The following is a 27,757-nucleotide window of genomic DNA, read 5'->3' on the forward strand; positions in this document are numbered from 1 at the left end:
AGACTTTCCTTTCTCCATTGTGTGTTCTTAGCACCTCCGTTGAAGATTAGCTGTCTGTGAGCTAGTGTTTTTCTAATGCCTGTACGGTGCTAGGCATGTTTATTACATAATCTACATACCAGTGAGTTCCACATTTGTGTCTCCAGTCGAAACCCTCATCCTAAGACTATTGGATTAGTCTTGTACATTGCACCAGAGAACCTACACTCTCCCTGCTTGTGTCGTAGTCAGCTTGGGCTGCTGTAGCAAAATACCATAGACTGGGTGGCTTAAAAAACAGACATCTAGGGGCCGCCTCCGTGGCACGGCGGTTGAGTTCGCACGTTCTGCTTCAGCAGCCCGGAGTTCGCCAGTTCAGATCCCAGGTGCAGACATGGCACTGCTTGGCAAAGCCATGCTGTGGTAGGCATCCCACGTGTAAAGTAGAGGAAGATGGGCACAGATGTTAGCTGAGGGCCAGTCTTCCTCAGCAAAAAGGGAGGATTGGCAGCAGATGTTAGCTCAGGGCTAGTCTTCCTCAAAAAAAAAAAAAAAAACCCAAAAACCAAAAAACCCCCAGAACAGACATCTATTTTCTCACAGTGCTGGAGGCTGGAAGTTCAAGATCAGGGTGTCAGCATTGTTGGTTTCTGGTGAGGATTCTCTTCCTGGCTTGTAGACGGCCACCTTTTTGCTGTGTCCTCACATGGCGGGGCGGGGCGGAATGGGGAGAGAGAGCTTGTTCTCTGGTGTCTCTTCTTATTGAGGCACTAATCCCATCATGAGGGCCTTACCCTCAAGATCTCAGCTACACCTGATTCCCTCCCAAAGACCCTGGCTCCAGATACCATCACATTGGGGGTTAGGGCTTCAGCAGACGATTTTGGTGGGGTACAATAAGTCTGTAGCGTCCTGTTTTATTAGGTTTGCTGTATGTCCCTCACATTTCTGGATCAAAAGCAACTATTTGTTTTGATTTAAAGGATATACTGCTGTAGACTGCTGTGGTAATAAGAATAAATGGAGATGTTGATGCAACCAGTGGTTTCCCTGGAGTACTGGATAGCTTTGAGAAGGGGAAAGCTGGTTTCATAGAATCAGAGACTTTTAAAACTTTTTATTTTGAAAAAGTGTCTAGCTCGGAGAAGAGCTACACAGTGAGCTAACTCTGCGCCCCCTTTCAGGGTGTGCTTCTCAGTGACGGTTTCTTCTGAACCACTTTAGAGTGGGTGCGTCCCTCATGCCACATTCCCCCTGTTGCTGCTGGGTGCATTTCCCCAGCATGAGGACATTCTTCTGTGAAATCCAGGGCCAGGGGCAGATTCAGGAAATTCAACACGGGCACAGTACTTCATCTACTCTGCAGTCCGTATTGCACTTCTGCTAACTGTCTCAACAGAATTCTTCATAGCATTTTTTCCACTCCATTTCAGGATCTGATTCAAGATCACATACTGCACATAGTTGTCATATCTCTAGTCATCATCTTTCACCTGGAGCAGGTCCTTTACAAAGAAATAAAAAGTCTATCCTTTATCACACTGCTTTTTTTTTTTTTTAAATATTGACACCTGAGCTAACAACTGTTGCCATTCTCCCCCCCCCCCCCCCGAAGTTCCCCCAGTGGATAGTTGTATATTTTTTAGTTGTGGGTCCTTCTAATTGTGGCATGTGGGATGCCACTTCAGCATGGCCTGATAAGTGGTGCCATGTCTGTGCCCAGGATCCGAACCAGTGAAACCCTGGGACGCCGGAGCGGAGTGTGCAAACTTAACTATTTGGCCACGGGGCTGGCCCCCGACATTGATATTTTTGAAGAATACAGGCCGGTTACTTCATAGATCATTCCTTAGTTTCGGTTTGTCTAGTGTTTCTTTTTGAGTATATTCAGATTATGCATCCCAGACAGGAATATTAGAGAAGTGACCTTGTGTACTTCTCGGATTATCCCTTCAAGAGGCAAACCCCAGGGCGAAGCTAATCTCTCACCTAGTCAAGCTGTTGTCTGTTTTCTCCATTGTGTAGTCACTATTTTTACCCCTGCACTAATCAGCAATCTGTAGGGGAAACACAAGTCACAGACTTTTAAAGCTGTCCTGCGGTGGAGCTGGTAGTTGGAATGGGGGGAATCTCTGGGTCTGTGGCATTCAGAGATGCATTTTAATGTGTTATTACATATTTGGTTTCCAAATACAATTTATTTCAAGTAAGGGTTTCCCTACTCTATTTTAACTTCCTCAGAACACAGGTGAAGAATCTGTTGGATAGAGAGGTCATCAGGGTCTGCCTTTCCACCCCTGGTCTGCATTTACTATTTTGAGTTCTAGTCTAGCAAGCTTTTTATTACCCTCTAAATTGATGGATAAACCAAATTGTGGATAATCCTATATTTAATCTTAAAAATGGACCATCTTTTCTCAGATTTTTAATTAAAATGAAATTTATATCAAAGACATCCAGTACAGGATTTATAATATGTGTAAGACTAAGATTGTCCTGGGTTGGTTTTTAGGAGGACAAAGACACTGATTCCACCAAAGAACCTCTGGATGACCTTTTCCCAAATGATGACGACGACCCTGGTCAAGGAAGTAAGTGAAGGGAGTGGTGGTTAAATGCAGCATACAAATGGAAAGTGGTTTGTCTTCTTGGGATCTAATTGCCATGATTAGGGGCGTCTTAGTGTGTACAGCCTGCCTCACAGGAGCACATGCACCCTCGGATTGCTTTGTGTTTCTCAAAAGGATTTCCAATCGTTTTCTTGTTGGGATATAGTAATAAGTTAGACCAGCCTCTGGCAAACAGGGGCAGGCGCAGACAGTTCAGACGTGATCCATGGCTTCTTACAGAGTGAAAAGGCAGAGTGAGCTTTCCTGATGCTGAGAGCAGTCTCACTGCAGCGCACCGTGGGGGCATCGCAGCGCCCCCGGCAAGTTACTTACCCCGCTTGCCTAGGGAGTGCTGGATAGGTCTCCATAGTGTAGCAGCTATGTGCGGATCTGCACCAAAGCTAGAGAAGGAAATTTTAACTCGATGATGTCATCTGGATAATTTTCTTTAAAAATATCTGAAGTGAAACTTTCTCTTTATAGTCCAGCAGCAGCACAGCAGTGCAGCAGCAGCCGCCCAGCAGGGTGGCTATGAGATCCCTGCACGGCTGCGCACACTCCACAACCTGGTCATCCAGTATGCCTCACAGGGGCGCTATGAGGTTGCCGTGCCCCTCTGCAAGCAGGCCCTGGAGGACCTGGAGAAGACTTCTGGCCATGACCACCCGGATGTGGCCACCATGCTGAATATCTTGGCCTTGGTGTACAGGCTAGTAGTTTTCATTTTATCCTCTTAATTTTACCTAGAGACAGTACTTTTAAAGAACTTGCTCTTAAAATACGTTTTTATAAACCTGTATAAGCTACTTTTCCAGTCTTATCATTCAGTTCCCTTCACACAGCCAGGGGTTAAATTCAAAATATTTAGCAAGCTCTATAGCCAGGGCATCACCCTGTGGGGACAGACGTTTCCTGGAAGTCCCCCATTCACCTTTCTAGAGGAGCCCACACACACCCTTCTCTCTGGCGAAACTAAACTCTTGATTTTTTTCCATAAGACTCTGTGTACTAGGTTTCTTTTGTCCAGAATAGCTTTCCCACTATGCCTGCCAGCAGCCTTCCCACCTTTCTAGGGCCTTGTTCACTCTCTCTCCTTTCTGAATTCAGGATTCCCCTTGCCCCTTGCCCCTGTTGTACCCTCATAATCCTTTATCTCTGCCTCTTAGGGCACTTGCTCATTATGTTGGGCACTGGGTTATTTGAATTTTGTTCTTTCTTCTCCTGGAATATTGACTCCTTTAGGTTGAGGACCAGGTTGTTTTCGTTTCTCTGCCTCTTGTATTACTCTACCATGTTTCCTGCTTTAGAAGCCCTTGGTAAATGTATTGAGTGGATTTAGTTTGCCCTCATGGCATCAGGAAATGATATGTTGGAGCCCTTTGTATGCTCGTGTCTTTAGCTGAACTATCCTGAAACAGAGCAGATCAGGGTAAGCAGGGAGCTGAGGAGGGAGAAAGTATTACACAGCGGGATTGGTTTACTGTGGCCATTCCAGTTTTGTGTTTTCAGTTAACTATTTCATTTCTCCTCATTGGTGTGGTTGTTTCAATATAACAAACATTTTTTGAGACCCAAGTATATGTAAGACTGGGCTGGTTCCTGTGAGGCCCTAAAGTTGAATACGTAATTCCTATTCTCAAGGGGAAACCACAACACTGAATTTGAAGTCCAGAGAATTTAGTTTGTATCTCTGCTAAATGGGGACTAGACAGAGGTGGTTGTTCAGAGCCCTTAGCTTTTCTGAGCCTCAGTTTCCTCACATCTAAAATGGAAGCAGTTATAATATCTGCTCAGAGGGCCAAGGGAAGGATTGTGGGGATGTGACACATGGTATTGCCCGGCAGACATGAAGCATTCAAACAGCATTGTCTAAATTTGTTTCTAAAGGAACTTATAACCCTGTTTAGAAAATAAGCCGTTTACATTCATATGTAATTACAGAAGCAGGGAGACTGCGGTATTGTTCATAAAATAACACAGAAGTGTTCGTGGAACAGAAAGATTCCTTCCAGCTGAGAGGATTAGAGAAGCATAAATGGAAGGGTTGGGAGCACTTTCTGGGACCTTGAAGAGTTGGTAGGATTTTAACAAGTAGAGATGGGAAGGGGAGTTGGATGTTTTGGGGCATACTCCTGAAGCCAGTTTTGAAAAGCTCAATGGCACCAGAAAAGCAGTAAGACATGGGGCTAGAAGGGGCTGGGCTAGATCAGAGAGGTCTCTCGGGCTGTGCTGAGGGTGCCTGAGGGGAACAGCCGGCTCTGAGTTGTGTCTTAGAAGAGTCTCTTTGGCGTGGTCCACAGGACAGAGTCGGGGCTGGAGCCTGGAGTCTGGGTGGCCAGTCAGGAGGCTTGCACAGGGTCTTGAGTATGGAGATGGGAACCTGAGCAAGGATAGGGGCAGTGGGGAGGAACAGGAGAGATGAGGGCTCAGTGAAGAGAAAGGGAGCAATACAGCCATAGAGACGTTATTTCTTAAAAAAAAAAAAAAAAAAAGAAACAAAGAAGAAAGCACCCTTAACGGCACTTCTTAAAATGAGATCATGCTCTGCAACTGCGCTTTGTTGGCAGCATAGTCTTTCCTGACTGCATAGTGCTCTGTTACAGATAGTCCTGGAATTTGTTCAGTTTTTCTGTTGATGGACACTTGGGTGGTTTGCACACTCTTAGTGTTATGATTGTAGGAATTCCTTAATCACAGGTATTTTCATTTAAAATCTTCATAGGTTATGCTAAATTTCATTCCAGAAAGGTTTTTAAAAAATTTTTATGCCTACTAACAACATGAGAGTCTCTGGCTAACACTAGACACTCTTATTATAAATGAGTTAAATAAAAACACATGCAGAACATACCAGGGTTTTTCTTGTTCTCTGTAAGCATGCATGGTGGTGCTCTTAGCACCGTACTGGGTACTGGAAAGACTGGAAAGTCGGTGACCTCTCTTCAGTCTTGTGTTTTTCCTTAATGCTGTCACCTGAGAGTTTATGCACGTCAGTAAAAAGTTTGAGAAAACATTAGTAGCTACATATATATTCACATTCAATACTGCATCCTACAACTGTACCATAGCTCATTATTTCATCCTTCTTATATTGAGGGACATTTAATTTTAAGCTTTTTTGGGGCCATTAATATTATGCTGATGTGAACATCTTTATAAGTTTAGTTCAAGATTTTCGATTTTTTTCTTAGGATCAATTCCTAAAATGGGTTAGACTGTAAACATTTTACAATTCTTGGTACATATTGCCAAACTGTTTTTTAGGAAGGTGGTGGCAGTCCTGCTACACTGTCACCAACCTGGGGCAGCATTGGTCATCTCTTACTCTCTATTAATGGAGAAATGCATCATTGTATTTTAGTTAGTGTTTCTTTGATTATATATTTTCAGTCATTTGTGTCCTGCTGTGAATGTTCTGTTATCTTGCCCATTTTTCTCTTAGGATTTTAATGCTTTCAGTGATATACTTTTGTTTTCATTTTGAGTTTGAATTTCCTTGTGGGCTTGTTATATGAATGCTGGGCCCCACCCTTAGAGTTTCTGATTCAGCAGGTCAGGGGTCTGTAGGGCTGAGTTTATAGCAGGTTTCAGCGGAGTTTGATTGCTCTCAGTGTGGGGCCACTACTGAGAACCAGTGCTCTCACTCTTGGTGAGACCTCACTATTGTCTGATTAACAGTCCCTGATGTTTTGTGACATGGCATAGTTTATGAAAGTACTGGGTATACCTTGTCTCATTTAGCTGTTGCAACACCCTTAGGTAGTAGTTGTTACTGTTTTTCAGTGTCTACCAGTTTTTGGTTTTTTTTTTAAAGATTTTATTTTTCCTTTTTCTCCCAAAACCCCCTGGTACATTGTTGTGTATTTTTAGTTGTGGGTCCTTCTAGCTGTGGCGTGTGGGATGCTGCCTCAGTATGACTTGAGGAGCGGTGCCATGTCTGCACCCAGGATTCTAACTGGCTAAACCCTGGGCATGCTGAAGCAGAGCATGCGAACTTAACCTTTCGGCCACAGGACTGGCCCCTGTCTAGTAATTTTTGAAACTTTATTTCATACTTGCTGACTTTCATTAGAAGTTTGAGCCAGTTTATAATGTGTAATAGGATGATGAAGGAAGGAAAAAATCCAATATACTTGGTCAGAATTAGTGTGCTTCAGAGGTTCTAGAAGCGTTATTAACCCTTTCCATGTTCTGTAGGGCAAAGCCTTGCTGGGCAGCTCTAATTACTTAGTTGAGAAATATGTGTACCTAAGTCTCATATAGCAAATAAATCCTTTGCAATCACAATGTCCGTTAGCACACTTAAACCAAGGGGAGCTAGGCTGGTGTTTCTGTCTTGCCACAACAAAAAAGATCCTCATTCCTCCTTACTCAAGGAAATGGTGGCAAATTATATACCAAATTAAGACAGTACAGTGTATTGTATTTATCTTTTCAGTATACAGGTAGTGTATCATTAGCTTCTTAGAGTAACTCTGGGAGTTAGGTAACGTGCTTTATAGATAGGCCAACTGGAACTGCAGGAGGCTAGTCCTAAAGCCACATAGCTGTTAACTGGCAGAACCCAGGCTTGGATGCTGGAATCAGTTCATCTGATACCATGTGAAGCTCCGTCCACTGTTCTCGACTGCGTCACTTATCCTGTGTGGGGCAGCTAGCATGTGCAGGACAACACTGCAGTGTGGGGCAGTATTGTCCCAGTGATCTAGATGGGAGGACCAGGTTCAGAAGCTAAGGAGGCCTGATTCTGGCTCATCTTGCCAGTACATTTATTGATGGAGACTTTCTCTCTTACACTAGTGATGTGTTTAATAGTTTTAATAGCTGACTTTTATCTTTTAAATAGTTGAAGCTTAACTTTTATTTCTGTAGTTCCAAAATTACATTTTAAAAAGATGTAGTAAGCTACATCTAAAACAGTTAATGTATGTTTTTCAATTTAGAGACCAGAATAAATACAAAGATGCAGCGAATCTACTGAATGATGCCTTGGCTATCCGTGAAAAAACTTTGGGCAAAGATCATCCCGCGGTTTGTATATCTGGTTCTTTCGTCCTTTTTATATTTTATTTTCTCTAATTGTTTTTTACCCAACTCATTTTAATATTAAACTCAACAGGGAAGGTTTAAGAGCTGCCTTTTCACTAGATGGCACAGGTAGGAGTCTTCACTTACTTATACCAGTGATACGCTTCAGTGCTGATGACTCATACTAGCCCATGCCAGTGCACACTTAATTTATCAGCACCACCTCAAATGGATCACAGACTGTATTTTTTGATCCTAAATCAAATTGCATGTACTTCTATAAATATTTTTCTGAAGAATTTATATTCAGATTTGCATACAGATCTGTTTTGGTTGGCTTTGTGGCTTCCAGTGAAATTAAAAAAAAAAAAATCAAGATCATGTTGATGTTGATTAATTATAGTATTCTGCAGTGTTACTTCGTATGATCTATCTGTATTACAGTCAATTGCTCTTTTGCTTTTAACTGACGTCATATTCCTTCATCCAGCTAAGAGCACTTCACTGTACGTGGTGGGTATAAATGAACAGGTGGTGTCTAAAATCCTTTCCCTTGGGGTTGTTTACCATTCTTCCTGATTCCCTCTGTGTTGATAGGTGGCAGCAACTCTCAATAACCTTGCAGTGCTCTATGGCAAAAGAGGGAAGTACAAGGAAGCCGAGCCGCTGTGTAAAAGAGCTTTGGAGATCAGAGAAAAGGTGCGGGCCAAGGAGGGCTGCTTGTTCTCTGAGATGAGGTGTTTTGTGCTTTTTAAAGTATTTCAGTTTAAAATTTTGAGAAATGACCACTGTGATATATGTCATTACTGACCATTTACTGAAAATAATTCAATAAGGTGGACAGCCCACAAAACACAGCCAGACTGGCTCATACAAATGGGTGTGTAAGAGGTGTGGGTATTCAAAGGGTGGAGCTTTGAGTCTGCATGCCCTCCCAGCCTGAGGTGGCTGAGGAATGACTCCGTTGAGGAAGGAATTCCTGAGGACTGAGGTGGAAAGCATGAGGGCATTTCATTTGACAATGGGGCATGTGCCTGTCAGTAAGAAAACATTAAAATTTAAAAATAAAGTCACCAAATATGCTTATAAAGCTTAAAAAATGAAATAATTATTTTCATAACTAAAGATTAATTCAGAGCTATAGATTAAGTCAATATCATGGCTATTTAATCCCAGCTGCTACAGTTTATGGTAATTAGGTATTGAAAAAAATGTAACTTGTGAATTTCAGCAGTACTGTGTATGACTGTTTTCAAATGTTACAGAGACTCAGGTGTCAGGTCCATGCCATGAATGACCAAGGGTAATTTTGTAACTTGGTATTTTTTGTGATTATTTATCAGTGATGCTGAGAGATTAATCATTTAATTTTGAGCCCTATGACAAGGAATTGGGTAAAGGAAAGGGAAAAGGGTCTCATTACCAAATTATGCAGGTAAAATTGTATCATGTTGCCATCCACATAATGTTTATGAAATAAAATGGTCAGATTTTGAGTGGACTGGGGTTAAAATTGGAGAACACAAAAATATCAAATTAAAGATAATGAACTATATATGATTATCTGCCAGATTCCTTCATATATATTTGCTCTTTCATTCACTCATTTAGCAAATGTTTATTGAGTACTTGAGAGCCCCTTGTTTGGTTAGAGTTGTTGATTTACAAATCAGAGATGCAGTTCCTTCGCCAGGAGCACAGTCCGCTAGACAGACCTTAGGAATGCAGGGTGCGTGGCTTCTAGGATGGAGCTCTGGGAGAGGATGGAGCAGGGCCTCCTCTAAGTCCAGGGCTTCGGTGTGTTGGAGATGGCTTCCCACAAATGGTCGGTGTTTGAACTGAGTCTTAGGTAACTGAGTTCAGAGTTTCCCAGGAAGGGAGAGAGGTAGGAGATGCAGAAAGGGGTGGAGAGAAAGCGTGCCTCATTGGAGAGTATGTAGGTGAATGAGCAGAACTGAGGATAAATTGCTTGTTCAAGGTACTGTGGAAATAATTTCATATTTATTCATCTGTCTGTGTGCCAGCACCTTTCTAGATGCTGAGATTATATCAGAGGAAGACAGACAAAGACTTGGCACTCTTGGGGCTTATGTTTTAATGGGTGAGAGTCAGGTAATAAAGGACTAAATAGGTAAATGAGAGAGTTTCAGGTAGTGTACTTGCAAAGAAAGAGAAAAACCAGGTGCTGTGCTTGTGAGTTAACTGGGTGGGGATGGGCTGAGGGCTCCCTTAAATTGGATGTAGGGAAGTTCTCTCTGAAGGGGCCGGAAGGGAGACTTGAAGGATAAGTAGTTGGGGGGTGCGGAGTGGGAGAAGAGCATCAGGCATCTGGGACAGCAAGTTCGAAGAGCCCTGAAAGTGGAGTTTGAAATGTGAGGGGAAGGAGTTTGGGTGATTGTAGAGGACCTCCAGGTCTGAATGTGAAGGGATGTGTAGGCTGAGCTGAAGAGCTGGAAATTTCCTTTGAAGGCTTGTACGCATAGGAACAAGTGTAACACGGTAGTTAGAGCCAGAAAGGGCTGGGTTTAAGTTTGGACTCTTCCAGAACTTGGCAGTCAGGTTAACACAGCCTTTATAAAACCCAGTTTCCTCATCTTCAAAATGTGCAGGATAACGTTACCTACCATGTAGGATTATTATGAGAATGTCTGTAGAGAAAATTGGCACAGTTCCCTGCCTCCCCACAAGAATGAGAGTTCAGTAAATTCTGGTTATTTTTATTGTTGCACAGCGTGAGAAGCCATTTAAGGATTATAAGCCTGAAAATGAGGCATAGTCATATTTATGTTTAGAAAGATCCTAGGGTGGAGAATGGGTTGGATTGTAGTGAAACCAGTAAGTGTTTTCTAATACACTGTCTTTTATTTTCAGGTTTTGGGAAAGGATCACCCTGATGTTGCTAAGCAGTTAAATAACTTGGCCTTACTGTGCCAGAACCAGGGCAAGTATGAAGAAGTAGAATATTATTATCAAAGAGCCCTCGAGATCTACCAGACAAAACTGGGACCCGATGATCCCAATGTGGCCAAGACAAAAAATAACCTGGTATGTTGACAGAGGTACAACTCTATAGATAGAGCCAGAATTGCTTTCTTTCTGAAATATGAACCTTGTTTCATTATTTAACCTGTAGATAAGAATGTGTGCTTCATTTACATATTAAGAATACTAAGTGTTTTATTTTATTTTATTTTAAGGCATCCTGCTATCTGAAGCAAGGAAAATTCAAGCAAGCAGAAACACTGTACAAAGAGATTCTCACTCGTGCACATGAAAGGGAGTTTGGTTCTGTAGATGGTAAGATATACACTCCTGTTTCAAAGCAGATATAATTGTAGGATGCATTAAAAGTAGTGATTTCCAGCTTGAACTTGGTAATGCCCAAGTCATCACAGTATTTTCAAGATAGAATTTGATTTTAATTTTAGAAATGATTTTTCAAATAGCGCTTAGAGGAGAGGATATGACACAGCCTGAGTGCTCATTGACTCATCAGTTTATCCATCAGTTTATCCATCATTCATCATCCAGTGAACATGGTGAACACCTGTGTTCTTGCCTGGCATACTGATAACTCAGTGGGTTTGTGCACCCTGTGGGGTGGGGTGATGGCCACCTGCCCATGTCTTTCCATGCTGACCTCTCCAGAGTCTCTACTTGCTTCAGGCACAGTTTAGACACACTAACTCCACAAATCCTCCCTGCAGTCGTTAATGCTTTCTGGAATTGTTCTGTAATCCAGTGGTTCGCAAAGTGCTGGCAGGGACCAGGAGCATAAGCACCACTTGGGACCTGTCAAATGCAAAGTCTCGCCCTGTCCCAGGCCTGCTGGATTGTTTCACTGTCTTAAACCGAGGCCTGTCTCCTTTATATTTCTTCAAGTATTATAGGTGCTTAATACACAGTTTGGGAATAAATATTTTATAGGATTTAAATTGCTCAATTAAACGATGTTTGTATGTTAGATAAGGCATTTTTTTTCCCTCCATCAATTATTACATAAGATGTTCAGAATGAGGCCAGTTGTTACTAGTGTGCTGGAAACCTTAGAATATGTAGGGAAAGAGAGGTTTTGGTTGATAATTTTTTTTTTTTGCTGAGGAAGATTCACCCTGAGCAAACGTCTATTGCCAATCTTCCTCTTTTTGCTTGAGGAAGATTTGCCCTGAACTAACATCCATGCCAGTCTCCCTCTATTTTGTATGTGGGTCACTGCCACAGCATGGCCTCCGATGAGTGGTGTAGGTCCGTGCCCAGGAACCAAACCCAGGCTGCCAAAGCAGAGCATGCTGAACTTAACCATTGGACCACGGGGCTGACCTCAATAAAATTTTTGTCTTATAGAGATTTTCTAAAATCCACTTTGGAAGAATCTTTGGAAAGTATTTTTGGTTTTTTCCTCTGTTAATAATCAGTGGAGCAGTAAATGTCTTTTACTGTCAGAAGATAGCGATGCCCAGGTTCGTCATGCTGAAGTTGGGTTCTGTTTGCAGTTGTGTGGTAGGATAGGACCAACAACTGACCTCCCTGGCGTTTTGTAGTTTATGGGGAGCTTGCCTCTCCTCATCTAACTGCGGAGGCTGTGCTGGTTTTGTAGTGATTCCAGGCTGTCTCTTTAAGGCTGCTTGTAAAAAATTCTACTCTTGGGGAAGACTTGTTTCCTTGTGGTTAGCTATCTTCTTTCTGCTAAAAATAATAGCATGAAGTCCAGTTAATTGGACTAGTTAAAAACAGTTTTCTATACTTGGATTTATCCTCCATACAAATGTTAAAACGTAGGACAGAAAGGCATTTTTTCTTTAGGCAAGATGCAAATGTGTCCTGTGATGCTGTCGGGGCGTGACCTTCAGTCTCACAGGGCCTTTTGTTTTTCACAGTGTGCACACTGAAATTTGTGACCTGGTTTGTTGTCAGGAGATCAAGCCCTGTTAACTGTGGTGTCTGCTTAGCTATTCTAGCAAGAGAGTTAGTTTAGTAGATGGAGCTAAACCCACACTACATAACATATTAGTAAGTTTTAAATACTGTTCAGTCTTCTAAAACCAATATTTAATCACTCTTCTATGACATGGTGAATAATAATCATAATAGTTAACCACGTACTGGTCTTTCAGTTAAGCAGTTTAAATGTATAACCTTATTTAATTTTCTCAACGCTCCTGTGTTAGGAGGACACTGCAGACTAAGTAACTTGCCTAAGGTCGGTAGTTGATGAGTGGTTGGACTGGGTGGGAGTGCAGGTCTCTTCCTCCAGAGGCTGAAGTAGGTCCTCATGGTAGGAAACCTCAAAAATTCATGGAGAGATGGGAATGTGAAAATCACCCAAAATTTCATCACCAGGGTATCTTTTAATTTTTTTGGTGTTTTCCTTCTTTCTGTGCCTGTTGATTTACATTATTGAAGCCATACTTTGTATATAATCATGTCTACTACTTATTTTCCTTTATGCTTGCAGCGTAAGCATTTCTCATGTCATAAAAATATTTTCATCAGCTTCACTTTTAAGACTCTCTGTCCTCCGTGGTGTTGGGTACATAAGTTGTAGAAACGTTGGATGAGTGGTGTCAGTGTTCTCAGGAGGTGAGAGGACTCTAAGGGAATACTGATTGGCATCTCTTCCAGTTTTGCTCTTAATATCTTACTACCTCTTTTTAGACTTTTGTTTAATGCTGGACTGCTCAAATTCTAAATTCTCCCATGTGTTATGTGAGGATTCTAACATTAAAATGTTTCATTTTAGGGACCCTAGCCTGTGGCAGGTTCTTTTGACGGTTGCCTACACTGTCTAGGTACCTTTGATTCTGCGTCTTCTCCTCACAGTGCTGCACATGTCAGCCGTCTCCTGCTTGTATCTTGTGATCCAGTTCTGTCTTCATAGGCTTTCTCCTCCCTTGTGAGCCACATCTGTCCAAGTTGTAAGAAGTAGTATCCGAGGAGGATCATATAAAAAACAAAACAAAAACCTAGCAGTCACTGGAACTTGACAGCTTCTGCTCAGTGGGCTCTATTCTTCAATTTATAGTGTTATTTTTTCTTCCCCAGATGAAAACAAACCCATTTGGATGCACGCTGAAGAAAGAGAAGAATGCAAAGTAAGAATATACTATTTTGAGAGATTTTCTAAATTGGATATATTGCTTTCAAGATAATTATTCATTTGAAATTATTTGTTATAATTTAGGGAAAGCAAAAGGATGGGACATCTTTTGGAGAGTATGGTGGCTGGTACAAGGCCTGCAAAGTTGATAGGTATGTCTGTTTCACTGAAAACACAAACAGCTGTGGAAAGTACTAATGCTTTAAAGGCAGCTTGTGAATGACTGAATGTGTAAAGTTCCTGAGGGTGGTGTGGTTGCACAGTCCCATATTTTCCCCAAATTCCAATAAAAAGTTCCATGCTTTGTAAATGAGATAATCTACAAACACAAAACCCACTGTAATATGGGTAAGATATGAGTTTTGTCCATTAACACTATTTTGTCCAGGCCTCACTACCGCATTGCAGGAGAAAGAGACAGCTAGATAAAGACACAGTAGTTAAGGTGGCCATAGAGCAGACTCATGGGAAATAGGCCAGCAGATGTGTAAAAGCCAGCACTTTGCAAATATGTGACCGGGATGCCATGGGGAGACCCTAGGTGCACACCCCCCTTTCTTCGAGGCCCTAAGGTCTTGGTATCTGCAGAGGGCTGTGTGAGCTCCTCCGAGACCAGCTCTGTGAGCCTGTGCTTGCTGCCTCCACGCCATGGGCTGTTGCAGGTACCTTTGTTCCCTCTTCTGACCTGAACCCCTTTCCTGCAGTCATTTTCCTATCTTCACTCTCATGCGTCCTTTCAGACTCAGTTTACTAGTCATCTATTTCAGGAAAACTCTTTGAACCCCTAGTTTGGAATAAACCCCTCCTCTGGGTTCCATGTAGCACTTACCGTAATGTCTTAAATTTATATGCTTTGTTTCTCCCACTACTGTGTAATTGTCTCAAAGACGTAGAGTATAGCTACCTTATTTCTGTGTCTAAAGCACCTATCATTAGTAAGAAAAATGTATCTTGAAGTACATATCTATACTAAAGTGAACTAGGTTTGTTTTTAGTTCTTTAGTAAGACTGCTCGGTCAAGAGTACAGAAAGACACCATCCCTGTCCATATTGTTTATTCTGGCTTCACACATGCAGCATTCATTCTCTGACTCAGACCCTGAAGATGGTGAGGTTTGGATTCGTTCTGCTTCCCCCTCTGCCTGTGGAGAGAAGGGAGAAGGTGAATAGCAACGTTAAAAACACCGTGTCCTCTTTACTGCTCAGCACAGGATAAGCTCTGCCTCCAGGCGAGCATGACCCATCACAGACGTTTCTGTGGACACAGTGGCTAGGAATGGATGAGAGCAGCACAGCCTGGAAGAGGGCAAGGGCGTGTCCCCCAGCCCTGCAGAGATGTCTTCAGCAAGTGCCAGGGTCAGCCGTGATGGCCCCAAACAGCACTGGTAGGCAGGCAATGCTTGAGATAGCAGAGCTTCTTAGAATTTTACAGTTTAAAAAATTACCATAGATATTTAAAAATTATTTTTATCCAGACATAAGTCTCTTAGTCCTTTAGATTATGTGCTGTTGATAGTGGTTGCTCTAAAACTTATATTTAATAGTTCTGTGTGTTACATGCTTTCTTACAGTCCAACTGTTACAACTACTTTAAAAAACCTTGGGGCACTTTACAGACGTCAAGGCAAATTTGAAGCTGCAGAAACATTGGAAGAAGCGGCCATGAGGTCACGTAAACAGGTCAGTTAGATACCTTCTTTTTTTGTTTGTTTGTTTCACTTTTTAAAAAAGATTTTATTTTTTTAGAGTAGTTTTAGGTTCATAGTAAATTGTGAGGAAGGCACAAAGATTTCCCACATACCCCTGCCCCTACTCATACATAGCTTCCCCAGCCATCAGTGGCCCTCAACAGAGTGACATGCCTGTTACAGCCAGTGAGCCTACGCTGGTACGTCATGATCACCCAAAGTCCATAGTGTACCGTAGGGGTCACTGTTCTCGTTGGACGTTCTGTAGGTTTGGACAAATGGATGATGCCGTGAGACATCTTCTATTTTTAACTTATCTGTTAGAACTTTGAGTTTAATGATTTTCTTTCATGTGACTTATTGGAAGTTTGATTTAGAAATAGAAAGTTTTTAATATTTTAGTTTGTACAAATAAAATTACATCGTTTAAAAGACCGTAAACATGATACCAAAAGCACAGCAGCGAAAGAGAAACTCAGCCAATTGGGTTCACATAAATTAGAGATGTTGTACATTCAAGGACACTATCAAAGTGAAAAGACTCCCGCAGAATGGGTGAAAATATTTGCAAATCACATATCTGGTAAGAGTCTAGTCTCGAGAATGTGTAAAGACAGAAGGACCACCTGATTAAAGATGTGAGCAAAGGACCTGAATAGACATTTCTCTGAAGATGATACACAAATGCCAATAAGCACATGAAAAGGTGCTCAGCATCATTAGTCGTTACGGGAATACAAACCAAAACCACAGCGAGATACCACCTTACACCCACTAGGATGGCTAGAATCAGAAAAACTAAACAAACAGAAAATAAGTGTTGAAAAGGAGGTATAGGAATTGGGACCTTCATGCACTGCTGGTGGGGATATAAAGTGTTGCAGTCACCATGGAAAACAGTTTGATGGTTCATCAAAAAGTTAAACATAGGGGGCTGGCCTCGTGGCGCAGTGGTTAAGTGCACACGTTCCGCCTCAGTGGCCTGGAGTTCGCCAGTTTGGACCCCAGGTGCAGACATGGCACCACTTGGCAAGCCATGCTTTGGTAGGCATCCCACGTATAAAGTAGAGGAAGATGGGCACGGATGTTAGCTGAGGGCCAGTCTTCCTCAGCAAAAAGAGGAGGATTGGCAGCAGATGTTAGCTCAGGGCTAATCTTCTTCTTCTTCAAAAAAGTTAAACATAGAATTACTGTATGGCCCAGCAGTTCCACTCCTAGGTTTGTTTATACCCAAAAGAATTGAACACAGGTACTCAAACAAATACAGTTGATTCTTGTTATTCTTGGTAGTTAGTTATGTTCTGTAAGTTGCTGTGAACACTGAATCAGCAAATACTGAACCACTGCTGGTAGGGGAAAATACAGAGTCAGGCTCCTGCCAGCCTCTGATCACATTTATATCAACTAGACAATATGTAACCTTGTTTTATGTGTGCTTTTATTTAAAAACACCTTATTTACTATATATACTGTTGATTCATTGACGTCGAATTCACAGCCAGCGGCCTCCCATTCACGCCTGAGGAAGCTCACCTGATGCAGGTGTTTTCTCTGTGAGGCCCAGCCCAGCCTTCCTGTGCTTAGGAATGCTGGCCGGCACTGCAGCACAAGAAAGCAGAGTGTCACCTTGCTCAGTTTTAGCTGGGGACGTGCATATCCAATGACTCAAATTTTTGGCCACTCTGTGCATGTCTACAAATAACTGCCAGCACTGTGAGTGTTGATTTGGGGATCACAAGTACATTTTGGCAGTTAGCTGAGTTCACAAATATGACTTCTGTCAATAATGAGGGTTCACTGTCCTTGCACATATGTGTTCATGGCAGCGTCACTCACAGTCGTCTGTAAACATAGAAACAACCCACGTGTCCATCATAGGGTGAATGGATGAACAGACCATCATGGATCCACACATTGGAATAGTATTTGGCAATAAACACTTATGAGCTACTGAAGCACTTTCCTTCATCAACTGAGGTATTTTAGTTAAGTTGCACTACAGTTTGTAAGGAAAACACTGGAAAGAGGCTTAATTCTTGCTGTTTAATTGCCAGTTTTCAGAGTAAGGAGTTAATGTATCGTTATGTATGTGTATGTATGTATAGAGATGACAGTTTTGGTTGTATATTTTCAGGCCTGGAGGGGCAGGTGTGGGTTTTTTCCACCTGAATGGAATATATGTGGACTGTTTTCTGGCTGTTGGTTTATGGCCACTTTTTGGCTGGGATTAAAATTACCCATATATGCCTTAGAATTTTTTTCTTTCAAGTAAGTCTCTGCAGGGGCTGGCCCCTGGTGTAGTGGTTGAGTTTGGCATGCTCCGCTTTGGTGCTTCAGGTTTGTGGGTTTGGATGCCGGGTGTGGACCTACACCACTTGTCAATGATGCTGTGGCAGTGACCCACGTACAGAACAGAGGAAGATTGGCAACAGATGTTAGCTCAGGGTGAATCTTCCTCAGCCAAAAAAAAAAAGTCTGTGCAGAGTGATTAGAGAAGACCTGACAGAGGTATTGTCGATGGTGTTCTCCTAGCTCGTGCTCCTGGAGGAACCCTTTCTGATGTCCTGTCATCCTTCGTGGGTCTTCTGACTCTGAAGGGCTGCTGCTTGGGGCTTTGTGATGTGGGGTCGGGAGCCCTGGCTAGGGTCTGGCTTTGTGGTACTGCATGGGATTCCGGCACAGACTGTGCTGTCTGTGTCACCCTGGGAATGGAGGGTGACTTAGATGGTCGGTGGTGCTCATTCTGGCTCTAGAGTGCTGTGAGCTGTCACCATCAGGAGTGAAGTCAACAATCCAGGCTTTGTTTCAAGGTGCCGGACGATGTTTGTCAAACGAGCAGAGTCCAGAGTCAAGAGTTGCAGAAGTTTGGGAAAAAAAGGAGTTTCTAGTGCTTTACTGAGAATGTTCCCTTTCTGCCTGGTGAGGGCCACAGCTGGCTTCGCTGTGAAAGTCAGAGCAACACATTGTCTGTTTGGGATTTATGTCTCCCAAGGAGAAACCTGTGAAAGTCAGCAAAAGTGCAGTATTTGCATGAGCTGTTTGGGTTGAAATCCCGTGTAGAACATAAACATGTTGCGTCTTGGTCGTCAGGTGGTCCTGAAGTACGCATGGAGGACAGTCCCTGTTGGGTTGTAATCCCATCATGTTTTAACTCAAATAGATGTGAATAATCGTTGAACAAACAAGATGAGTGCTTGCTGTCATTCATCACTTTCTAAAAGTGTGACAGGATGCTCTCAAAGTGCCCTTTATAGATCAATGGCTAGTTTTCAAAAATGTTCTACTGAGCATAAAGTAATACATGCGTTTTCAATCATGGAAGCAAGAAACACAAGAGACTTAGTGTTAAAGTGTTAAAAGCTGGGCATTTTCCCAGCATACTGTGAACCTTTCCAAACTATAGAGAAGTGGAGAGAATTTTACACCTGTATACCTGCCACGTAGATTCTATTGTGAACAGTATATATTTAGCACCTCTCACCCACCTATCCATCCATCAGCCCTTTTGTTTTCTGAAGCATTTCAAATTCGTATACATCAGTGCATTTCTTTCTGAATACTTAAGTGTACAGATCATTAACTGGAGCTCAATATTTGTAGGTTTTTACAATTTGAGGTAAAGTTTGTATATAGTGAAATGCACAAGTCTCAAGAGTACATTCCTTAGAATCACTGTTCTCATTTTTTCCCTCTAACGTTTAAGAACTGTTTTTATTTCTGGTGAAGTTTATTTATCTTTGGAAGTCACTGATACAACTTGAGTGCTAATGGATGAACCACTTTTCCCCTGCCTGGCTCACAGGGTCTTGACAATGTTCACAAACAGAGAGTGGCTGAAGTGCTGAATGACCCTGAGAACATGGAGAAACGGAGAAGCCGGGAGAGCCTCAATGTGGACGTGGTCAAGTACGAGAGTGGCCCTGACGGAGGGGAGGAAGTGAGTATGAGCGTAGAGTGGAATGGGGTAAGTACAGTGCACAGTTGCCAGCGCGCTCAGGCAGGGCTTGTCTGTCTGTGGACAGCGGCGGGGCCGTCTCCTACCGGAGTGCTTTCCCGCAGCTTCCCCTGTCTTGTGTGCTAGACATTCTACTTTTCTCAAATTAAGTACCAGTTAAGCTTTTTGTAAGTTCTTATCTTCTCCTAATACTGAAGTCTGTTATTTGTTTGAAGTGGTAATTTTCTTCTTTTTAGGAACCCGTGAAAGCTGTTTGGCTTAACTTTGAGCACTTAAATGCTGATTGAGTGTCCTGGTTATTTAAAGCATAATCCATAATCTGATTTTATTTTAATATTAGGATTAGCGTGGCAGATAACTAACTCGCTTTTTTAACTTACCCATTTTCATTGCTAACTCTAGTGCTCTTAATTTCACTCATCAGGCTACTGTAGATTTTGTTAGAATTAATCTAAATGCCTTAAAGGGAAATGATGTTTCAAGGAGAAGTTGTCTTTAGAAAAGAACAGGTACAGAGCAAGAATGTTAGGGTGGCTGCTCTTTTGTGTCCCACCTCAGTCCTGAATGTCCTGTTCCCGTTGAGGGGTCCAGTGGTTCATTGCTCTTCACAATTATCTGCCAGAGGTTCGCATCCAGAACACGTGCCTGTATTCAGAAACTGTCAACCCCTGGCCAGGTGCTGCCTCTGAGTTTCCCTGGTTTGTCTCTCTTACCACTGCTATTTATCCACTGGTTGCCAAAGAGCCTGTGACCTTCTGGACGTTTTCTTTCCAGTGAATTTTGGTAACACAGAGGTGACTTTTTTGTACATTGAGCTGGTATCTTTGCAATTTTGCTTTCCTCAGGGAAGATTGAGCACTGGATCAGCTGGAGCGCGTCCTGGTGCACTATCGATGTTTGGAAGTCGCAGTAGTGCCATTTGATTAGTTGTAATAGTGCACATGTTTGGCCAAGTCGTAGTTTTGGGCTTTCTTAATCTGTCTTTTTGAATCTGTTTATTCTTTGGGATTTTCTATAGCTGTAGCACTTTGGTAAGGATTAACATTCTAAATAGACATTTTGTACAGAGTGTTAGCAGCCAAAATTTCAGGGAGGTCTTCTTGAATGTTTTATCTGGTGACTCCCTTGCTTTGGTTTTTTCCTGTGCCAAGACAACCAATCAGCATCTGCTTTGACCATTCACCCTGTTGGGCAGTCATCCCAAACAAAAACAATGATGGCGGCCCCTGCTCTTGTCCCTGTGCGGCCTGCACTGTGTACTGTACTCTCCCCGTGGTTGCTGTTGTCCTGCATGCTTTACGTGGAGGGCCAAGTCCCTTTTGTCTTTAGAAGCCACGGTACAGATTTTGATACTATTGAATGAAGTTCTGGAGGAACTTTCTCTTGAGACAGTATTTCTAGGTCGATCTTCCTGTGAAATCGTACGATAGTAAAATTGTTGACCCAGAGTTTTATTACTGTCTTCAAGACTGAGACTCAGGGATGTGGGGAGCTGCTTTCATTCCATCCTGGAGGGGCTGGTGGGCAGCGCCCTGTCAGGCCTGCAGGCTGGAAGTACAGACGCAGTGGCTAGAATCCAGCACTCCTCTGAGTGCGTGCTTACTCCCCTATCACTTCACGTCTCTTTCTCACTTTGGACGTGCTGTCACTTAGGATGCTCACGCACTGGGTTTTGGACACCTTTGTACTTGACTTCTAGACACTAGTGGCTCTATGTCTTTGACAAAATCCACCCCAGGGCACATCGATCAGCTGTGGGGTCGATTGACTGCAGAATCTGGATCTTGGGTCATGCAGTGCAGTGGTTCCTAAACTCATAGCGGAAGGAGCCCTTTCTTCAAATGGAGTCTTACATAAAGCAGCAAGTAAATAGAGAACTGCTTGGATTAACCGGGCACGGGGCAGCCGAGGGCTGGCGCTCTCCACACTGGTCCCCCGAGGCTGCTGCTCAGACTCAGCCCCCCACCCCGTCACCTTCGCGGGAAGGCCGTGCCTCTCACACTGGTTTCCTTGAAGCCTGAGGTTCTGAGAACGTGGGGCTGAGCTCTCCTGACGTTTGATTTTAGTTTTATTTTCAAAGCATACTTTTGTTGTTTAAGAAGAGGCAATAAAGGCAGTATGCACACACAGGTAATTTTTTAAATCGACTTTATCAAAGTATAATTATATTCAATCAAAGGAGCCCATTTTAAGCATCGCCTTTGATTTAGATGTTAACGCACTGCAGTCCCCTCATTAGTCTTTGTCCAGGTGTGAGAATAAAGCGTCTGATGCTGTCTCTGTGTGAGTGAAGATTTCCCTGAGGTGACAAGGCAAACGCTTGAAGGACTGTTAACATTTGCAAGCACTTATCTGTATGCTTCAAGATTTTCTCAGTGTTATCACTCAGGATAAAATACAGGAGTAAACTGGGAGTTGAGGTAGACGTCAAGACTAGACCTGTCATCTGTAACTTCATATTTCAAATTGTGCATTTTGTAAAGGTAGCTTCATTGCTCTTATTAATTTATTATCATAAGAACCCATTATACATTTATAGTGAGAAAAGACCATTCAGATTTTGTTTTATATTGGGGTTCTGTATTAGATTTTAGTTTTTTTGGTAAGAAGTACTATTTTTTTTTGGTGTGGCTCCAGATTTTAATTTTTTAAAACAGGGTTTCACTGCTCTTTAAAAAGTTTGAGGGGGCTGGCCCCATGGCCGAGTGGTTAAGTTTGCGTGCTCCGCTTCAGCGGCCTGGGGTTTCACCGGTTCAGACCCTGGGCATGGACATGGCACCGCTCGTCAGGCCAATGCTGAGGTGGCGTCCCACATGTCACAACTAGAAGGACCCTCAATGAAAAATACACAACTATGTACTGGGGGGCTTTGGGGAGAAAAAGGAAAAATAAAAAAATAAAAATACAAAAAAACAAAGGACAGTGTGGTCAAAGATAAGGCACACTAGGTTGTAATAATTATTCCCTGTGGATACTGAACGTCTGGGTCAGCACAGAACTGAATCACATGCTATTAAAACAAGAGAAGTAAGCTTACTGCACATATGCTAATAATCCATATGAAGTTTTTTGATTTAAGTCTTTGGTTTTTTTGATCTATTTCTTTCTTTCTTTCTTTTTTTTTTAAAGATTGGCACCTGAGCTAACAACTTGCCAACCCCTTTTTTTGCTTTTTTTTTTTTTTGCCTTTTTTTTTTTTGCTTTTTCTCTCTAAATCCCCCCCAGTAGATGGTTGTATACTTTTAGTTGTGGGTCCTTCCAGCTGTGGCGTGTGGGACACCGCCTCAACATGGCCTGATGAGTGGTGCCATGTCCGCGCCCAGGATCCGAAGTGGTGAAACCCTGGGCTGCCAAAGCGGAGCGCACGAACTTAGCCACTCGACCACTCGGCCATGAGGCCGGCCCCTCTTTTTATTTCTTTTTTTTTTGAGGAAGATTAGCTCTGAGCTAACATCTGCCAGTCCTCCTCTTTTTGCTAAGGAAGACTGGTCCTGAGCTAACATATATGCCTGTCTTCCTCTATTTTATATGTGGGATGCCTGCCACAGCATGGTTTGGTAAGCAGTATGTAGGTCCATGCCCGGGATCCAAACCAGCAATCCTCAGGCTGCCGAAGCGGAGTGCACGAACTTAACTGCTGCACCACCAGGCTGGCGCCTTGATCCATTTCTTTTTTCTTTTTTGAAGAAGATTATCCCTGAGCTAACATCCACCACCAATCCTCCTCTTTTTGCTGAGGAAGACTGGTCCTGAGCTAACATCCATGCCCATCCTCCTCTACTTTATATGTGGGACGCCTACCACAGCATGGCTTGCCAAGTGGTGCCATATGGGCACCTGGGATCCGAACCAGCGAACCCTGGGCCGCCGAAGCGCAACATGCGCTCTTAACTGCTGCGCCACCCGGCCGGCCCCGATATGTTTCTTGACAGGGTAGATAATTTGTTTAGGGAACTACAATTCTGTTCTTTAACTATGTACCATAAAGAATGTGATTAAAGTACTTGAAAAGTAACTTCTTCAAACTTAGTTTTTTATAAAATATGCAGATCTAAAAGTCACTGTCAAGATAAGTCTGAATTAGTTCTCTTATGGTCTTACTTCTAAAACTGAAGGTTTTGTGTGCAAAGGAATCCTTTCTGGATAAGACGGGATTCCCTTTACCCTCTGTCCACGTGGCTTTATGTTAACTGTGAGGCCGCATGTGTCCGTCACTGGCACCCCGGTCCCACCGGGATGTGTGGGGGCCTCCAGGCTGTCCCAGTGTTAATTGTATTTACAGCAGGCCTACTAGACCAGCAGGAAGCATCGCACATGTCATGTTGCACGTGGGAGCTCAGGTCCTGAAGTCAGGCTTTTGTCTGTGCTGTCCTTCCTGTTTGTGGGTTGCTGGTTCTCCACTGGGGTCCTTCAGAAGCAGCCCCACCCACACCTCCCCATTCTATTCACTCTGCTGCCTGTGTTAATATTTCTAAAAGATTTTTAATACATTAAACTCTTACCTACGATTACTGTGGAATGGGATATACTGTTAATTAGAAATATATTTTTATTTAAAAAAATTATATTCAGAATACAACTAGAATAGACCAAAAAAAAAAAAAATTAAAAACACCAAGTCACCTGAAATCCATAGAGAATTACTGCTGTTTGTTTCTTAATCAGTAGATTACACTCTTCATTTCTGTTCAGGAGCCCACTTTTCTGATGTAAATATTCTTCATGGCAGTATAAAGAAGCAGACTTTATATTTTTTGGTCTTGTTAGAATGTAGTGAAATCTCCCAAACTCTCATGCCCGTATTGAAGAGAAATCCGCCTGGGTTTGGGGCGGGTTTGCAGCTGTCGTTTCCACTCGTTCTCACGGGCGAGGGTCTGAGGTGGTGGGTGCAAGGAGGGTGCGAGCCAGGGGCAACTCGGAACCCAGCTGGCAGCCAGTGGCGGGAGATAGGGAGGGGGAGAGGGTGGGAGTGTGTCTGTGTGTGTTTAACATGAAATACTTTTGGAATTTGAGTGAAATTACTCTCCTGTGTTCTGCTGAGTGTCTAATACAGGAATATTATAAACAACACTGCTGTAGTGTAGCACTCGAGTTTGAAATGAACAGCAGCAGTTGTACTATTTGTGGAACTGTGTTAACATTTTAACATCGTTTTTCTGAAGAGCAGCAAGAACTTATGTTTTCTTGTCCTCCCAACATTTGTGGGGAGTTGGTAACAAGTTTTATTTTTCCATTTTAAAGATGAGAAAAATGAAGCTCGGGCTGGTTAAATGACTTGCTCAGCGTTCCATGGTGAGTCAGAACGGGCAGGGGCTCAGGTCCCCGCTGTCTGGGGCTTCAGTACGAGACCGTCGGGTTTCCAGTCTGCCGGGACCCAGGATGCATTGCTGCCTGTGGAAATCCATTTCCTATAATTAATTTTATTTTGGATTATCAACTGCATGTTTAAAATGTGCTGTAGACTTTTAAAGTCAGTGGTTTCTTAAAGTTTCTGAAATGTCTAAAATGTTAGTGCTTTTAAGAGAAAGTCCTACCTGATTTCAGAGAGAACTTTGTAGTTTAGAGATATAAAAGGATTTCTGTCAAAGCTAAAGCTTAAATGAATGTGCTCTCCTATGTGTAGCCTTTCCTTTGGTCACTATCGACGTTTTTCATTGTGGAATCTCCTTTATATGTGATTACTTGAAAACCTTTTTCTAGTAAGTATCAAGGAGGTTTCTAGCACAGTGCTAATCCATGCCCTGAAAATGTTGAATTTTATTTTGATGATGGTTAGGCATCACTAGTCTAGATTATGTGAAAGACAACATAAGGTCCAGTACCTGTTCTATACTGGGCTGATAGAAACAGGCAGAAGGTAATCCCCAATACTAAAGCGATGAAAATGCTGCTAAGATGTTGTGACCTAGAAATACTGTAAGCCAGGCTGTGCTAAGTGGGAAATGGGCCCTTTTCTCACAGTGGTCTCATCTGGGCTCTCTCTCCGTTTCTGTCTAGCAGGCCTAGCTGCCTTGTGTGACGCTCACACTGTCTCCTGCATGGCGGGCGGCGCCTCCTCCAGCTTTGCTTCTCTCTCCAGTGCTGACTGCTGTGTTTCAGTCCCCTAGGATTACTGTCAGAGCTACGCCTCTCTGTGACTGGCCGTTCCTTTTGGTGCTGCTGTCCTTTTGGGGGGTTCCTTATCTCTGTATACATGTAGCTTTGCCAGATATGTACTTAGTAATATAAACTGTATTAATAAAAACCATTTACTGTGTAATACATGAGTTTAAAAATTAAGAGCGATTAGCTGTTCACTTTGATAAAAGGTAGTTAAAAATACCCCACAGGTGTTATTGCAGTGGCATGACGGTGCTGTTGATACTAGGTAGGCTGTAAAAGTAGGGCATGTGCTGCTCCCATTGTACTCAGAGACCTGGTGAGGCCACCCTGGGCTCCGGGCTCTCCTCTTAGGATCACACTCAAGTAGCATTTGCTGTGTAGTCTTTGTGTGAAATTTTGGCAATTCTGCTTTTCTCTACTAATCTTAAGTGTTCAGTGATTTGTGTATTTGTGTCTTTCTAACTTCTAATAAACTCACTCCAACTGACCTGTGTCTTGGTGTCTGTCTGCTTAGTAGAACTTCTCACTCTTTCCATGGAATGCAGCATTGCATAGCTTCTAGAAGGAACAGGGCTAGTGTTAATCTTACTAAGTGATTCATTCTGAGAATAAAAGTTGCTGTATACACATTTTTTTCACTCTGTGTTTTTGATTTTCATATCCAGATACTGCCAAATGTTTCACTTATTAATGTCTGAATCAATGATGATGAAAGCTGGGTACTTTTTTATTTGCTTTCTACAAGGTGTGTGAGAGTTTTTAGTTATTTGTATAGAATGAGCATTTTGTTTAATTTTCCAAGCACATCTATAATCAACATTAATAAAACCGTTCTTTAAAATTTACTAAAGAAACAGTACGTCTAAGTATTGCATTTAGATGAAGTTGTTAAAAGGAAGTTGCCTGTCAGATCTGAATGTTCAGGGCCCATATGGTTACATGGACCAGACGCTTCTGTGCTCACTGAACGTGGGTCTGACTTTGGTGACAGTCCTAGACATGCTGCCTTAATTTTCTTAAGACTTTTTGTGTGTGTTATCGTCTGTTTCAAAACAGCAATATAATTCATTTTCCTTTGGGGATATTATAGCTTTTGTTTGAATGAGCTTCATGTTCAGAGGTTTTCATGATCATTGGATTATCTGTAATGAAATTTAAAATGGGTAGATTTCTGTTTAAAGTGTGTTTACATAAATGGCAAATTGGTAATTTCTGTAGGAATCATATCACCAGCAAATCACAGACAAGCAGGTCACTTGTGATGTAAATTCTTGTTTTCATTCAGCTTTGCCTCTTGAGGGGTTGGGGGGAGAACCATCTGCACCTTCACGTTTGTTCACGTTTTTTTCAGGATGGCACTGGATCTTTAAAACGCAGTGGTTCCTTTAGCAAACTCCGGGCTTCAATTAGACGCAGCAGTGAGAAGCTGGTTAGGAAGCTGAAGGGAGGAAGTGCACGAGAGAGTGAGCCCAAGAACCCTGGGTAATTATCTCCAGCCCTGCCGCCCGTCCTGCCACGCCACCCACGGCCGTTCTCTTCGAGCACAGCGTCCTCACCCGCAGGCTTCAGGAAGCATTCCAGCTCATTTCCCTCACTCTAGCAATGGAGAAGTTTAGTAGTTTCAATCTTTCTTTCCCCAGGATAGGTTGAGAAATAATTGTGAAACTTCCTGTTTTTAGAGGCTAAAAGGGCTGATGCCTTTAAAAGAAATTTATGGAATTCCTTGGTTTTGTTACATGTTCAAAGAAAGCCTTAGCAGTGAGAAGTGGGGATATGAGATTAAAAGAGTGAGCATATTAACTTATTTACTCTAGATGTACATTTAATTCGTAAATTAGCATCAGTTTAGATCCTTTAGAATTGCTTTTAATCTTTTAAAATCAAATGCTAGCTACCATTAAATTTGTAAGTATTAGTATAGGGAGGAAAATGGTTTTTAAATAGAAGGATCACAATTTCGAGAGTTTAAGGAGTTTCTTCAGGAGAGTTAAAAAAACTTAGGTTTTTTATGTATTTAAAAAAAGTTTCAGTTGTGCATCTTAGAGTCTTTTGAGCGATAACATTTACATTGTCAAAGAAATTTGGTTCTGAGATATTCTTTGTTTATAAGGTGTATCAGAGGCATGGTTCTTTGTACTTCTCTGTTAGAGTGTTAACAAATTGCCCCGGTATCTGGGTTATTTCTGATGTAAACAGCCACCTGTTTTTGGATGCATTTCTCACAGAAGCATTGTTTTGTCAGCTGTTCTGTGAAACTCAACTTCCTAAATGCTTCCTACTCTTTAAAGATTGACTCTTA

At 42.3% G+C, this 27,757-nt stretch overlaps 1 protein-coding gene across 26 annotated transcripts in view; it reads left to right on the top strand.

Annotated features, from left to right (window-relative positions):
* The window catches only part of KLC1 (kinesin light chain 1), a 64,186-nt gene that overhangs the window by 24,824 nt on the left and 11,605 nt on the right, over window positions 1–27,757 (top strand). For 3 of the 26 annotated variants that reach the window (XM_014854454.3, XM_014854455.3, XM_014854452.3), the window contains exons 4-14: window positions 2,492–2,570; window positions 3,072–3,297; window positions 7,532–7,619; window positions 8,214–8,315; window positions 10,488–10,661; window positions 10,814–10,913; window positions 13,659–13,708; window positions 13,798–13,865; window positions 15,285–15,393; window positions 19,204–19,365; window positions 26,810–26,940. In XM_014854454.3, the coding sequence (XP_014709940.1) occupies window positions 2,492–2,570; window positions 3,072–3,297; window positions 7,532–7,619; window positions 8,214–8,315; window positions 10,488–10,661; window positions 10,814–10,913; window positions 13,659–13,708; window positions 13,798–13,865; window positions 15,285–15,393; window positions 19,204–19,365; window positions 26,810–26,940 (1,289 nt within the window). Of the gene's footprint in view, window positions 1–2,491; window positions 2,571–3,071; window positions 3,298–7,531; window positions 7,620–8,213; window positions 8,316–10,487; window positions 10,662–10,813; window positions 10,914–13,658; window positions 13,709–13,797; window positions 13,866–15,284; window positions 15,394–19,203; window positions 19,366–24,597; window positions 24,649–25,353; window positions 26,088–26,809; window positions 26,941–27,757 lie in introns of those variants that run through there. The other 23 variants (XM_070514405.1, XM_070514408.1, XM_014854453.3 and 20 more) reach the window with 17 other exon arrangements.

The sequence above is a fragment of the Equus asinus genome, chromosome 7, assembly GCF_041296235.1.
Source record: "Equus asinus isolate D_3611 breed Donkey chromosome 7, EquAss-T2T_v2, whole genome shotgun sequence".
NCBI classification, from domain to species: domain Eukaryota; kingdom Metazoa; phylum Chordata; class Mammalia; order Perissodactyla; family Equidae; genus Equus; species Equus asinus.